This window comes from Molossus molossus, unplaced genomic scaffold (genome assembly GCF_014108415.1).
Source record: "Molossus molossus isolate mMolMol1 unplaced genomic scaffold, mMolMol1.p scaffold_m16_p_14, whole genome shotgun sequence".
Lineage (NCBI taxonomy): Eukaryota > Metazoa > Chordata > Mammalia > Chiroptera > Molossidae > Molossus > Molossus molossus.
Window position 1 is genome coordinate 4,960,022 of NW_023425349.1, and position 16,064 is coordinate 4,976,085.

General features: G+C 56.8%; 1 protein-coding gene across 1 annotated transcript; it reads right to left on the reverse strand.

Moving 5' to 3' along the window:
* Positions 1-179: 179 nt before the first annotated feature.
* Positions 180-14,372, reverse strand: PRDM12 (PR/SET domain 12). The gene is made up of 5 exons (XM_036260279.1): positions 14,150-14,372; positions 12,223-12,413; positions 11,080-11,235; positions 1,944-2,055; positions 180-595 (listed from the first exon to the last, which is right to left on the reverse strand). The coding sequence occupies exons 1-5, from the start codon at positions 14,370-14,372 to the stop codon at positions 180-182; spliced, it is 1,098 nt and encodes a 365-aa protein (XP_036116172.1).
* Positions 14,373-16,064: the final 1,692 nt, after the last annotated feature.

A 16,064-nucleotide genomic window follows, 5' to 3' on the forward strand; every position in this document is an offset into this window, starting at 1 on the left:
GAAAGGAACATCGCCCCCAGTGACATCTGAAAAACGGGCGAAAAGTGTATGCCGGGGCTCACTCTTCGAGCGCACGGACACTGCGGGGTCCCCGGCCGCTTCCGGCCCGCAGGTCGAGTCCGGAGAGACGGCAGCAGGCTCCCGGCGCTGCGGGCGCGGCCGGGGCGGGCGGGGCGGGCTCACAGCACCATCGTCGGCAGGTGGTGCGCGGCGGCCGCGGCGGCGGCGGCGGCGGCGAGCGCGGGCGCGTGTGCGTGCGGCGCGGGCAGCGCGGGCGAGTGCGCCTGCAGCGCGGCGCTGGGCGGCCGGTGGCGCGCGCTCTTCTGGTGGGCACGCAGGCCGGCCAGCTGGGAGTAGGCGCTCTGGCACACCTGGCACTTGTAGGGGCGCTCGCCCGTGTGCAGGCGCACGTGGTTACGCAGTGTGGACGACTGGCTGAAGCGGCGGTTGCAGAAGCGGCACACGAAAGGCTTGTCCAGCGTGTGGATGCGCATGTGCGAGCGCAGGTTGCTGCGCGAGTTGAAGCCGCGGTGGCAGATGACGCAGCGCATGCGACCCGCGGTGCCAGCCGCTGTGTCCGCCGGGTGGAAGTCCTCTGGCCGGGAGTCCGGGGCCGGGGAGGGAGAGCGGGGTCCAAGGGGCAGGCGGGGAGGGGGCAGAGAGAGCAGACTTGTTAGAACCGCGCCGCGCAAGCTTGGCACCCACGCACCCCGACACGCTCGCGCTCCCCACGCCTGCGCTCCTCTCCGCGACCGCCCACCTCTAATCCACCGATGGTTCCCCCAGGCGACTGACCGAAGCGCAGGCAAGGTGGGGTCGAAGGGGTAGCAAGGGCCCTGCATTAGGGCCAGACAGGAGCTGGACTCCAGACCATGCTGTGAGACCCGGGGACTCAGTAACTTAGCCTCACCAAACCTCAACTTTCTCATCTGCACAATGGGAGCCTACTAGACCTCACGGGCTCTGTGGGACTCCAGGAGGTGATCGCGAAGGGCTGACGGCTATAGAAGGCCACTCTGTGCTGGGCACTCACCTGCCTTAGCCAGCACATGGGAGTATGGGAAGCACCTGCCATAGGAGCCTTCCCTAAGTGGAAGTAACTATTATAACCCCTACACCCTCCTCAAAAAATCCCTTTCATTTCTTCATCCCACAAACAAGTACTGAGTGCCTACTATGTGCCAGGGAACTAGGCCCGTTTCCTCGCCTCTGACATGGAGGCAGTAATAACATCACCCCCATGAGCCTGCCCCGAGTACTGGAGAAAGGACTCTGTAAACATCAGCTGCAGAGTAAGGGCTCCGTAAACATAATGCATGAGCCTCAGATTCATCCTCTAAAAATAAGGATAATCAAATTTCACAAGGATTTTCTGAGGACCTAAGTGGGATAATACCTGTGCAACATTTAGCTCAATACTTGGCATGAAATCGTTCTTGAGCAAATGGACTGTCCTGGTGATCATCGACCCTCCAACACACACAGGCATATGCCCCACAGGTTCCCAGGGGCCTAGTCCGTGCCAGGCCGGGCACCAGTGACAGAACAAGGTAAGGTACAGAGTGTCAGGGCGCTTAGAGATCATCTTAGCCAATCTCCTTCCTTGAAAGATGGGGAAACTGAATCACAGAGCCATTCCCCAAGATTGCACAGCAGAACTGGAACTCCATCCAGGCTCCCACAGCCTGGCTCCCTGCTCCTCTTGCCAAACCAGGCTGCCCCTCTACTGTACCACCTCCACCATCACTGCCCCCAGTACGTTCTGGCCAGAAAACAGGAGAACTGCCTCCCACTCGTGCCTGGACCATGATGGTGGCATCGGCCTCCTTGAACCAGTAGTTCCATGTGCTCCGTGGTGCTGGAGGTTGAGCCAGGAGCATCCCCACCACACACACTGGGCTCCATGGGTCCTTTGTCATGGCTGCCTCATGGAGCATACCTACCATGTTTGTTCTTCTTCTGCTCCTCCTCTAGCCCAGGCACACCGGGGATCCCCAGGAAGGTGTTGTGCGAGTTCCCGTACCACACCAGCAGCTCCTGGTCAGGAGGGATCATCTGCAGAGAAGGAGGCAAGAGGAGGTCAGGGAGGCAGCGGGCAGTGCGTGCGTGCGTGCGTGCGGCAGAGCTCTCTGCACAGCCAGGGGGCAGCTGTCCTGGCACCTGCCATGGAAATGTGGCTCCAGTCTCAGCCCCAAGAAAACCAATCAGGTCTGGTTCCACTAGCCATGCCCAGCAAGCTGCACAAACAGGGGAGACCCTGGGAGGCACTACTCCCCTCTCCCTGCCCAGCTTCGCCATCTGCTGGGAACAGAGCTGCCTCTCAGCCGCGCATGTGCCCCCAAGCCGAGTGCGGAAAACACATGTAACAGAGGACCGAAAGTTAGAAAAGTTTTCATTTCTTACTGAGGGGAACCAGAGTCAGCCAGCCCTCAAGTCTGAGGGCTGAACTGGATGTTCCCAGGGAGTGTGGGCTGCAGGGCACCCTATGGAACCTGGTTACACCCTGCCCGGTAATATTCTGGGAACGGCTCTCGTCCAAAGTACCCAAAGACAGCACCACGTCACAGGTACTTCTCTCCCCATCGCAGGGCTCTGCGTGACTCCATGCACGTGGCCGCCACTACAAAGAAGCTCTGGGCCCTGGCCAGCGCTGCTCAGTGGTTCGAGTGTCAGTCCAAGTACCAAAGGGTCTTGGGTTTGTTTCCTGGTCAAGGGCACACACCTGGGTTGCAGGTCCATCCCAGGCCCTGGTTGGGGGAGGTACAGGAAGCAACTGATGTGTCTTTCTTACATCGATGTTTGTGTTTCTTTCTCTCTCTCTCTCCCCTGCCCTCACTTCCACTCTAGCTAAAAATCAATGGCAAAAATATCCTCCGGAGCCCTGGCCAGTTTGGCTCAGCGGTTGGATCGTTGGCCTGCAGACCAGAGAGTCCTCCCGAGTCCTCCCTGCTAGGGGCATGTACTAAAAAAAAAAAAAAAAAAATCCTCCGGTGAGGATTTAAAAAAAAAAAGGAAGCTCTTGGGTTGATGAGTGCCTCCACCTGAGGAAATACTGGGCTTTGAGCCTTGAACAAAATCCACTGTGCCACGTCCTAGGGCTGTGGCACGAGCTCCACAGTGGGCGACAGGGCTCTGCTGCTCCAGGGGAGGACTGCCCAGGGAGATGGCTGTCAGGAGGGAGGGTCTGCAGTGACAATGCGGGGAGCCGGGGACGGCCTGCTCCTGCCTGGGGCTGACCATAAACACCCCGCTCCAGGATCTCTCGAAGGGCCCGCCAGTGAACCCTGCCAAGTGGGGAACCTTTAGGCCCCAGCCAGCTAGAGCAACTGAGAGAGGGGATGGCCCATCACCCTCCTGAGGCTGGGACCCCAGAAGAGATGGCTTTGGCACCCACTCCAGGGTCATTCTGGTATGTCCAGAGGGAGATGGACACCCCCAAGCAACAGCTGGTTAATTTTCCTGGTGGGTCTTCTCTAAGTGAAGTGAAAAAGATCGGCTGGGCCCTGGCCGGTCTGGCTCGGCAGTTAGACTGTCAGCCCGAGGACCAATGAGTCACGGGTTTGATTCTGGTCAGCGGCATGTACCTCGGTTGCAGTTTGTCCCCGGGCCCTGGTCAGGGTCCTGCGTGAGGCAACCAGTCGATGTGTCCTTCTCATGTCGATGTTTCTCTCTCTCTCCCTCCCTCCCACTCTATCTGAAGATAAATAGAAAAATATCCTCGGGTGAGGATTAAAAATAAAAAGGTCAGCTGGGATTCCATTTAGGGGTGTCTGATAGCAGCAGCGCAGGACCTCCCTCAGCCTGTGTGGTCACAGCAAAGGCCCCACCCCGTCCATGTGGGCTGGCCCTGACCGCCACCATCCTGAGAACCTGCGTTCAGCACACCTTTCTTCCTGTGGGCGGAGCCAGAAGACCCTCAGACAATCACACCAGCCCTGTCCCCTAGCAGCAGAGGGATGTAGAGAGAGGCAGGGTGGGAGAAGGACTGTGCAAGAGGGCCCAGGTGACTGAATCCTCCCCAGACTCAGCCAGGGGTCACTGTACCCCGCCCCACCTGGCCACAGGGCCCATGGCCCAGCACGTCAAGCCTCGGGTGAGTGAGAGAAGAGAAGCCAGGCAGAACGAAGGGTTTGGAGATGGAAGGGCCCAAGGAGAGCGGCGGTGCCTCAGAGAAAGCAGGCACCCAGCCGAAGGCCCTGGCGGCCTCGGTCACGGCCACAGCCGCTGTCCAGGAGGCCAGCACGTCAGAGCTGAGGCCTGCTGGAAAGGGCAGCAAAGAGAGGCCCTGTGAGCCCCTTCGAAAAGAGGAGGGTGGAACTAAAATATTTCAGATAAAACTCATTGTGAAGGACACCACTCTCCACGAGACCATGCAAATGGGACTTCTGTCACCAGGCCCCTGGGTGACCTTACATATGTCATTTTGCCTCAAATGAGGGGACTTGGGGGGCATCTGAGGTCCCCCAACTTTAAGACTCTGACTGTAAGTCACTTCCAACATTGTCCCAACCCCTGGCTTCAATTCTCAGAAGAAACCTGACATTTATCCATCGTGGTTTTTCTAAAGCAACCAGCTCCACATCAGACAGTTTGAACGTGCCCCACTGTCTCAACGTGCCCCACTGTCTCAACGTGCCCCTTTCTTCAGGGGACACCTGGGCTCCCCACCTCTGAGCACGTGACCCTTGGCAACTCTCTGGGCCTCATTTCCTCTGCCATAAAGCGGGGACAGCACCATTGCTCGGGCCTCGCTGGGTGCTGGTCGGGGTTCAGTGGAGCCAGGCACACACAGCTCTTTACCGGATCGATGCACAGGAGAGCTTGCTGTGCGTCCCCCACCCCGCCCCCGCCCTGAGCTTGCCAACCTCTCAGAGCGGAGCGTTGGCAGCTCTCTCCGGCGCATCCAAGTCCTGCAGCCATCCCCACAGAGCCTGCAGCGTGGCTCCATGAGCCCAGAGTGACCCACAGCTTTGCCTGCACCATCTCACAGGAGCACAGCTGGGCCCACGGGCCCCAAGGACACCAGCCCTACTGGGTGCCACCACATCCCACCCAGTAGAGCACAGACAAGGGGTGGGAGGTTCAGCCAGCCCTCTGCCGATGTCGCCCTGAGCGGCATCTCTACCTCCAGACTTGAGGTCTGGGAATCACACACCTAAGTCAACACGGACCTTTTAACTGTAACTGATAACAACAATTATTATTAAATATAACAACAAAAATGGTGACGATGAGTGAAGAGCCAAGAACTCTGAAACTGCACAGAAATGGAATATAATTATTCAAAAAAGCTTCAATATTGACTATTTCAATACACGGGTGAGTCATTTATTTACTAACATTGTTTAAATGTACCAAAATTAGCACTGGCCGGTGTGGCTCAGCTGGCTGGAGCGTCATCCCGTGCACCGTACGGGAGGCAACCAATCGATGTTTCTCTCTCTCTCTCCCTCTTCCTTCCTCTTTCTCTAAAATCAGTTTTTAAAATGTACTAAAAGTTTTACTGAAGTTAATTATAAAATTAAAATAGTGATGTGGGCCTGTGGACAGAAATTGGTAAACACTTTAAAGGGTACAAAGCGCAAAGTCAGTCTCTCTCCCACTCCGGATGCCCAGTCACGACGGCCATTTTCCGTGCGTCTTGCCCCAGAGGGTCTGTCACTTTGGGACTCTTAACAAATGGACTTCCATTTTCTACATGATGCACCTGTTTTTTTAAAAAAAATAATGAGCTGCTCTCATACTACTTTTATACAAAAAAAAATTTTTTTTAAAGAAAGGAAGTCTGATATAATGAACAAAATAAGCTGACGAACAAAATAAATCCAGAGACATGACAAACCTCGGCAGGAAGGGGGTGGGGGTAGGGCGGAAGAGGTAAACCAAGAACTCGAATGCATGTAGCACAACCAATGGACGCAGACAGCAGAGCGGTGAAGGCAGGGGGTCAGAAGCAGGGGGAGGGTGTCAAGGGGGGGGGGCATCTGTAACACTGTTAACAATAAAGATACATTTAAAAAGAGAATAAGAAAAAGGAAATCTGTGAAGAACCTACTGGGACCGAGAATGACAAATCCCCGGCCAGCCAGCGGGAAGTCCCGCCAGGGAGGCAGTTCACCGGCCAGATGCTGGGAACCAGTGTCTCAGCCCTTCAGAGCCCTGGGAAGCCAGCACCCCCCCCCCCAGTCGTCTCTGCCTGCTCCTAGGCACCCCTCAGGGATCAAGACCCGGAGACCAGGGGAGAACAGGCAGCCTATTTCCTGAGATTCTGGTCCTATTGTCCGGAGGCCCCAGGTTCCCACCAGCCGACCACCTAAGAGCAAAGACCAGCCACATGCCCCTGCAGGCCCCCTCATCCCCTCAGTAGCGCTGTTTCTTTAAGGCCAACTCTCCAGTCTAGCCCGGCAGAGGTTCTCAACTGGGGCTCAGAGAGCCAGAATCAACTGTCGGCTCACTGTTCTGGAAGCAGGGACTGGCTCAGACATGTAGTCCACCAAGCAGTTCCCAAAGCAACGGAGACCTGTACTGTAAAATCCACATCACCAGACTGAAGGGGTCGGGCAGAATGTCAGTGCCCAGGTCACTCACTGACAAGTTACACAATCTCTCAACTCAGGCTTCTTAACCTCCCCTATCAGCCCGCAAGTTTTGTCCTGCCCCATTTCCATTTCTGAATGGTATCATACGTTGAAATGATGGGTTCTGTGGTTTGTGTTCCTAATACAAATCCATGCCAGATTACTGAGCATGTTCCCAGGGGCTCCGCTGCCCTCCTCTTCCCCTGGCGGAGCACAAGCCCCAGTCTAGAAGGATCTCCATGTCATCTGGACAAACATCAATTTCCACTGTGCCGCAGATGTCCCGACACACCAATTAATAGAGTACCAGCAAACAGATACTGGCCAGGGAGGCTCCACAGCATGGTGACCAAAGGTTCTGCTCTGGGGTCAGACAGGCCTGGATTCAAGTCACAGCTCAGCGTCCTCAGGGAGTTCCCTGAGCCCTAGTTTCATTGTCATTAACGTCATTAACGTGGGGATAGTGATGAGGATCACCTCGCAGGGTTTCTAACAGGTTGCTAAGCCTCAGCAAGGTGCCGGCACATGGCAGGGGCTTACACGGATGGCAGTATTATTCATGTTGCTTGTTAATGAGCAGAGCACCTTAACTGCACCCATCAGTGAACAAGATCAAAGGAAACAGTGCTTGTCCTCATGGGGCCAACAAAAAGAGAGATGGGGACCAGGGCGGGAAAAAAACCAAAAAACTCAATTGCCTGAAATCAGAAGGAAAATAGCAAAAAGAAAAAAAAAAAAAAAAAAGGCACAGTAATTTGCCAAAAAATAGGGAAGGGAAAATCTGGGAATTTGTTCCCAGTTCTCAACTCCAAAAAAACAAAAACCTTCATAACTTATTCCTGTGTCCTGTCCTGGTGCTGAGTCTTGGAGCCGAAGGTCTAGCTTCCTGGCGGGTGAGGAGCTGGTTTTGTTTTCCTGCGAGAACTGGGTGCGTGTGTTCCCCTTTCGACCCAGACCCCATTACCTGCAGAAAAAATTATTCATTCAACATTTAGCCCACTTGCTGTGGGCTGGGGACTTTCAGGAAGTGTCACTTTGGGCACCTGAGGTTACAGTACACTCCTGCTGGGTGAAATGCGTGAGGAAGGTGCCGCAGGGATAACCAGCCAGCTGACGAAGCCCGACGTGAGGCAGGTCTGGGCGTTCTCCACCGCGGGCTGCCTGACCCACCACCCCTCCATGCGGAGGGCTGTCACGTTCTGTCTGTGGGAGATTCCAGAGCCGCAGTCGCATGTTCCACTTACTACTTAGTGAATGAAGATCTTAGGTCCCATTTGGGGGACAGGGGATGGGTTACCGGTACGAAATATAAATAGTTCTGAGGGACGGAAAGATCAAGAGCACAGATGGCGCGCAGGCCCCTCTCCTCGGCTGACTTGCAGAGGCACAGAACAGACAGCCCACTGCTGCGGGCCTCTGGGCAGTGGCGGGGGGGGGGCAATTTTCTCTGGGGGAGCCCAGAAGGACCGCGAGAGTTGTGCCTTGGACCTGCTGCATGATGGTCACACACTCAGCCTGGCAGGTAGAATCTGACTTTGCAACACAATTTGAGAAAATTATCACCATAGCAAATGTGCCCTACTTCACTTAGTAAAAATAAAATGGGTAAGCCCTGGCCGGGTAGATGAGTTGTTTGGAGTATCATCCTGATATGCCAGGTTCGATCCCTGGTCAGGGCACATATAAGAATCAACTAATGGCCCTGGCCAGTTTGGTTCAGCAGTTAGAGTGTCAGCCCACAGACCAAAGAGTCTCCGGTTCGATTCCAGTCAAGGGCCTGTGCCACGGTTGCAGTTCTGTCCCTGGCCCTGATCGAGGAAGCAACCAATCAATGTGAGATGTCTCTCTCTTTCGCTCTCTTCCTCTCTCCCTCCCTCCCACTCTGTCTGAAAATAAAGGGTCTCAGGTGAGGATTTAAAAAAAAGAATCGTCTGGCTGGTATGGCTCAGTGGTTAAGCGTGGACCCGTAAACCAAGAGGTTGCTGGTTCGATTCTTGGTCAGGTTGTGGGCCTGATCCCCGCCCCCCCCCCCCCCGCACCACCAATCGATGTTTCTATCTCTCTCTCCCTCTCTCTCTCAAATCAATAAAGAAAAAAAAATTTAAAAAAAAAGAATCAACCAATGAATGAATAAGTGGAACAACAAATTGATGTTTTTCTCTCCTTCCCCTTCCCTTCTCTCTGAAAACCAATAAAAAATAATAAAAATAAAATGGGTGTTATTTTGACATTTTGTGTTTCCTTGCCCCACACTCAAACAGTTCCTTCCTCATAGATGTGCTAAGTCTACAAAGTTAGAGCATTCATAGCCAAATTGGTGCTATCTAGCTATCGATATCATATATGATAGGATTTTTCCTACCCTTCTTTTATCAACTTAAATTTCTGATCAAATATAGACGAGTTTTTATTTTTTTATTTTTTTTATCCTCACCTGAGGACATTTTTTGTTCAGATAGAGTGGGAGGGAGAGAGAGGAAGAGAGAGAGAGAGAGAGAAACATCAATGTGAAAGGGACACATCGAGTGGCTGCCACCTGCACGACCGACCAGGGCCGGGGACAAACTGCAACCAAGGTACATGCCCTTAGCAGGAACCGAACCCGGGTCTCTCGGGACCGCAGGCTGATGCTCTAACCGCTGAGCCAAACCGGCCAGGGCTATAGATGAGTTTTTAAAAATCCCATAAATCCAGGCCCCTCTGTGGAGATGTTCTTCAGCTGCCTTGCCCTCTGACTCTGAATTTCTGTATAAATGTGTATTAACATTTCCTGGCTTTGTTCAGCTTGCAGCGGAGCAGCGGGAGACGACGCACAGGGAGATGAAACTCAGCCCTCACATCCACCCAAGCCAGAGCCCTTCTGCCAAACTCACGGAGGCATTCGCAGTCTCCTCCTCTGCACACGTGCACATGTCTGCGTGGCAGGGATGCGCGAGTGTGTGGCCCCCGGCTCATCTGTACTGGGGCGGCTGGGCAGCAGTGTGTATATGTGAGGAGGTGTGAGGGCGAGAGGGGTAAGGATCTGGGAGGATGCTATTAGAAGTGGGGTTTGGCCATACCTAAGGCCGATTTCAGGATGTCTGGTGGGGAACCCTTGCTCTCAGGGTGTTAGCCCTGCTGGATGGTCCCAGGAACCACCTCTGTCTGGGCCTGGGCCATGTCAGCCCTCTGTCACTCTGCCGTACCCCACCCACCTCACTCCAACCACAGTCTAGGAGTGCTCACCTGTCCTTACTCCCCCTTCCTGGCCACCCCCGGCAAACAGCACTCTGGGGTCAGCCCTAGGGGATTCCCTGGGGCCTGGCTATTTAGGAACAACTGAACCTCAGTCCCAGAAGCTGCTGGCTCCAGGGCCCCTCGGGCCTTGGAAGGACCTGGGCTCTGAGTCCCAGGGAGAAGATGGAGCACAGGCTAACAGGAAGCCATTCCCTGGCTCTGGAGAGGCTCCTTCCGACCACCCGAAAAACTCAACCAAGCCTCGCCCCACCCCAAGGGGCACTGCCTCTCCCCACCTGCAAGCAGAACCATGAGGTCCAGACAAGTGGGGAAACAGCCCCAGCACCCTGAACAGCTCCCTGACGACCTGCTACTGGAGGCCAGGCGGCTTGCTCCGTCCTGGGCTAGAAGCTGAGCGAATTTCCTACCAAGGGACGCTGTCCAGGGAAGGTCCCGACAGGGTGGCCCTCCTTGGCTACCACCACTCAGCTAGCCATCAGCTTCTCCCCGAACACCGTGAGCTTGCCTGCCTCTGCCCAAGCATCTCCCCCCATCTTCCTGAACCTTCTCATGCCTTGGGCCTAGCTTCGCTCCCCTCCACCGGACTCTGGGGTGTGTCTCTCCTTTTCTCTCCTCTGAGAAGCTTCGCCTAGCACAGGCCTTGGCATCAACATTGTCCCTGATGCCCTATGAGAGCTTCTGAGTCTGCCTGCCGCCTACTGAGATCCAGTTTGCACGTCTGTAAACTGCAGCAATCGCAGCTCCTCCCTTGCGGATTAAATACGTGAGGAGTACATAGGATAATGCGCATACAGCATCTAGGAGAAGCCTGACACCCAGAGCGGTCGTATGTGATAGCTGAGACTGCGTGATGATCCACATGCCATCGGTGTCCCACACATGCAGAATGAGGGACAACGCACAGCTACAACAGTGCAGACACAACCTGCTCCCCCACCCAAATGCTTTCCCTGGGCTGCCTTCCAGTGTCTTGCTCTCTGTATCTCTATGGCTTCTGAACCGCAGGACACTCTCAGCAGACACCCAAGGATCTCACTGTTGAGGTGCTCATGACATTCACAATGGCATCATATCAAAAGTTCCGTCCTTTCTGATCTACAGCAGAAAGCCTGCCTGAAGGTCATCCTCCTCGAGACCATGATGCACGGGCCTCAGCCCTATAGCCTGGGCAGGGCCAGCTGGGCCGGTCAGGGCCCCTCCATCCACAGCAGACTTCAGACACAGCTGCCCCCACCGCTCCCTACACAACAGCATACACACTCACCTCGATGGCCTTGTAGAAGATGCTGGTGCCAATCTGGACGACCTCCAGGTTCTGCTCCTGCTCGTTACGTGCGCACTTGATGTAGGTCATCCAGCTTCGGTGGTCCTCCTGGCTGGCATCGATAAAGTAGCGCACTGTGCCATCTTCATTGAACACCTGGGCACAGGTGAATCAGGGACTAGGTGAGGCAGGGCTGTGTCAGGGGTGCCACCTGTGCCCAAGCCCGGGCCCCATGCCAGGCACATCCACACACTCTCTCTCCATCGTCACAACAGCCCCAGGAGGTGGATACAGCTATTATTTCAGTTTTCAAGCTGAGGACAGAGAGGCTCAGAGTGGTACAGTGACTTTCCTGAGGCCAGCTGGCTAGAAGTGGCCAACAGGGAGTCAGTCTTACGGTCCCACAGGCTCTTTCTTGCTGCCATGTCCTCGCCATCTCCAGAAGAAAGGGGTCTCCAAAGGATCACGGGACAAAGCAGCATCCAGCTAGCTCTCCGGGGATGGAGAGATGCTCCTCAGGGCAGTGGAGAGCACTGGTCACAACCACAGAGGGCACACAGGAGCCCAGAGAGGTAAAGCTGGCTCACTGTGGCACCTGGCCTGGCCTAAGCCCCTTTGTGGGAGCTGCCAAGGATATTCAGAGGTTGACCTGGACCCCAACTTCCTAACCCAGCAACAAGCAGAGAAAGTAACCACTGGCTTGGCCCTCCAGAGGAGGTAGGAGGTGAGGTTAGGAGAGGCCTCTGGGCCATCCGCCATTTCCTTCCTCCCGCTGCTGTGACCAGGTGCAGTATTTGTCATTTTCCATGCTGCTTCGGGATGAGGAGAAAACTACGGGAGGCTAGGAGCCAGCTCCCAGCCCTCGGGGGCCCGGGCAAGCCACACGGCCTCTCTGATTCTCAGTGTGTCCTCCTCCGTGAAGTGGGCCAACAGCAGTCCTGCTCCCTAAAATTGGCCAGAGGAAAGAGGGTCCAGTTTTTTGGAATGAAGCCTTTGGGGAGCATACTGGGGTGGGGTGGGAGAATCCAGGAGCATGGGGTCCCGCCTTGAGGAGCGCAGGGAATGGCTGCAGCTCCCAGCAAAGGCAGAAGCAGCTTCCGGCGGTGGAGGTCCCACCTGTGCTCTCCCCCAGGTGGTGCCTACCTCCCACATGAGGTTGTTGTTCTTGCAGATGTCCACATGCTCCGGGGCTATGACGCGGCCCGTGAAGGGGCCCATCTCGGTGCCCGCTTTGATCCACGTTTTGGAGAAGATGCCGAGGCCTTCCCCGGGGATGGAACTCTGTGCAATGATCACCTCGGCAGGCAGCACCAGGCTAGACAGCTTCTGCACCTCTGCGGCCACGGGGCAGGGGCATAGGGTCAGAGTCTGAGGAGCCTGCTGGCAGTCCTGCCCACCCACCAACCCCAAACCTGCTGGGCTCCGTGAGAGAGAGAGAGGATGAGGGCTGTGGTAGCGTGCCCTCTGTTTGCAACCCGGGAACCCTCAGTGCCCTTGACAGCGGTGCTGTAGGGCTTAGTTCTACTTTCTTTGGTCTCTCCGTGAATTCTCAAAGCACCCACAAGTTCCCCTGCTCTCACCCCAGGGAAGCTCAAGAACACTGAACCAACCACAACGAGTGGTTTTACAAAGGGGAAACTGAGGCCAGCTCCCATGAGAAGGTGATGGCCAAGTTGAGATTCTTTGCCCAGTCCCATTTTGGGTTCTTCCACCTGTCACTCCAACAGAGCTCACTGTGTGTCTGGCCATGAGCACAGGGAACTATCTGGGAGGGCCCTGGGTGCGGTCATGGGCTCTGACTCCTTTGGGGCTACGGGAGGCTCTGTTCCCAGGATGGTCTGGCAGAGCTGGGAACAGACCTTAGGCTTCGAGGACATGGGGCTTAAAAGAAAGCAGGATTCTGCACTCTCTGTGTGACCCCGGGCCTGCCTGTGTCCCTCTATGCACCCAGGATCTGGGATGTCAGGAAGGGCAGCTCCTGAACTCGGGTGAGCCCTGCAGTCGCCTCTCTGGGCCTGGAAGAGCTGGAGCGGCCCACAATCCCTGGGGGTTCCCCTGCAGGGCCTGGCAGCCGGTGTGGGAGCAGCAAGACGCACTGGGGCGGCCTCCATGTCTTACAAGGTTCCCCTCTAAGCTACCTGGGAAAATACCCAGCAAGCAGGCCGGCTGAAAGGGGGGGTTAAACGGTGTCCATTGCAGCGCGGCTGGCAATTTGTCACGCTGTTAAAGTGATCGCATTCATTCGGCTCCATTCGAAAGAAATTGCTAATTCTAAATTCATTAGCCCTGGAAGAATGCTGTAGCAGTAAATTGTAGCTCAATGCGGAGGGGACTTGTTTAAAAGGGGCCGAGGAATTCCCCTTACAAAAAGGAGGGATTAGATGGTTGACATAGCGTGAATGGAAGTGGAATTAGTCTGCACGGTAAATTAAGAGAGGAACAGAAATCGTAAAGGGGGAAGAGGGCGACGCGCAGAGATGCCGGCGCCCGGGAAAGATATTGTTTGCGGGTTGATGAATGAGGAATAAGAACTTGAGACATCTTAAAGAAAGGAAACTTTTCTCGCTCTCTTTCTCTCCCTCACTCTCTCCGCAGCTTTCTCTCCCTGCCTGTCCGCCCTCCGCCCCCTCCCCAGACCCCGCTGCCTTTTAAAGTTCTTGGTTTAAGTGGGAACTTTCGCGGGTCAAGCCCAAGTTAACTAAATGAATTTAAAACCCCTTCTTTTTGAGTCAACTGCTATTACACGCCTAGTAAGGCTTTAAATGCCAGGAGCCCGCCGGCTCAAAGGGCTCAGCGAGCGGCGGGCGGGGGAGCGCGGGGCAGCCCGGCCCACGATCCCGATCTCTCTCCTCGCCTCAGGGCGGGGAGCTGTCCTCCGCCCCACCCGGGCTTGGCTGCTCGAGCCCTGGTTGGGTTTGCGGGAAACCGAGGCACACAGAGCATCTGGGAAGCCCGGGTTGGCGCGAGCAGCTTCAAAGCCTCGTGTCTCCACCGCAGCCGCGCATAGCCAGGCAGGGAATCAAGGGCGGCCGGGAGGAGGGGACACGACCGGCCTCGACGGCTGACTCACCGCCGGAGAAGGACTGCGCCAGGACCTCGGCGGTGAAGGCGGTCTTGGGGCTGGCATGGTGGCTCTTGTCCTCGAAGAGCTGTTCGCCCAGCACGTTGCGCCAGCGGCCGTACAGGAAGCTGTGCAGGATGTCGGAGGTGATGACCTCGGCCAGCGCCAGCCCCGGAGCCTTCAGCCCCGTCTTGAGCACGAGGGCCTCAGCCGGGAGCACGGAGCCCATCATGGGCGGCCCAGGGCTCGCCGGCGCCGGGGACGGCCGGGCAGAGGCGAGGCTGTGTAGGGCGAGAGTGGGAGCGGAGGAGCGAATGAAGAGTGCTGTGGGCAGGAGGAGAAGGAAGAGGATCAGAGGATGAGGATGCAGGAGGGAGGCGAGGGGGTGGCTGGGAGGAAAGTGAACCAGGGGGAGCAAGGCGGAGAGGAAGAGAGACGGAGAAAGCAGCAGAGATGGCAGAGGCGGAGTGGAGGGCGACAGAGACCCGATGGGGTGGAGGCGGAGGCGGTGCGGGGGTGCGGGGCGGGTGGGGGGCGGGTGGCTGCAGAGAAACGGCGGTGGTGAGGGGCTCTCAGACGTGCGCTAGCCTCTCGCACACCCGGCCGGACGGTCTTCGCTTTGGCAAAATCTCAGCGCCTTTATAGGAGCCTCAGTGACCCTCCTAATTGGTTATTAATGACGCCCTGACGTCGGAGGACAGACTTGTACCCGGCCGGACTCGAGGAGCCTTCGCCACCACAGCCCCCCATACTCTCCTCCTGCCCCTCCCCGGCCCTTCCTCCCCCGCCCTCCTCTTCCTCCTCCTCTCCCCTTGGGAAGCCCAGGGCTGGGAGGGAGGCTCAGCCCGCCTCCAGGAGAGGAGGGGACGGAGCTGGGGAGGGGGCTCAGCGAGACGCACTAGGACCCCAGGGACCTGACTGGGCAGGAGGAGACGCTGGCCTCCGCCGGCAGGCCTCGCACTCACCCACTGTCCCAGGCCAGATCTGCACTCATCATCCCAGCCCGGATGGGTCCCAGACTCCTTGGCCCGCCCAGGGCTCTCCAGGGCTCCAAGCCCCGGACTGTGGTAGTCGCCCCGGAACCCACAGGCCCGACGAGACCCGCGCTGATCTGCGCAGACGGAGCCGCCGGAGCCGGCGCTTCGCTTCAAACGGGCGCTCCAATCACACCGCTCGCTGCTCATAGTCAGTTGTGAAACCATCCCTGGGCGAAGAGGGCTGCTTGGCGGGGCTGCAGTGGCCGTCAGGGCTGGGCAGGGACTGACACGGGTGGGTGATGGGCTCCTGGCCCGAGGGGGCTAGGTCGCGAAGGGCAGACAGAAATCCGCACTAGCAGGGGGTTGCTGGGAAAAGGCTTTCCTGCTGGGCGTAGCGGGGATAGAAAGGGATCCCCGGACTGTACTGAGTAGGAGCAGACGTGCCCCTGAGCGATGCAGGCAGTCCCGGCCAGGCTCCAGTGCGTGCTCGGCTCAGTACCAGGCCTCCCAGCTCCGTTGCTCAGATTCAACCTTAGGAAACCCACTGCGCCGGCACTCCTCCTTCCTTCTTGTCTTCTACCTCTCTTTCTCCTCCAACCTCCATCTTCTCCCCTTTCCTCCTTACTCCTCACCCCCCTCCCCATCCCACCAATAGACTTTCTGCTGGGAGGTTCCAAGGCACCGGAGGACCAGCGCAGCCTCTCTCCGGGACCGCAGGTGTTGAGCCCGTAGCCAGGCGGGAAGGCCACGGCTTCTTGCAGGCAATGCTGACTCCTGGGGTTAGTCTCAGGTCCCCACCTCCAGCACCGGACAAGGGAGGGAGACATGGGGACCCCCCCCCACCTGTAGAGCTCCGCAGCAGGTCCCCCCACCCTGTTATTTCAGATTCCATTAACAACCCGGGATTGCTGGAGGAAGCCGACCGCCCAGGTCTCTCCACAGGGAGG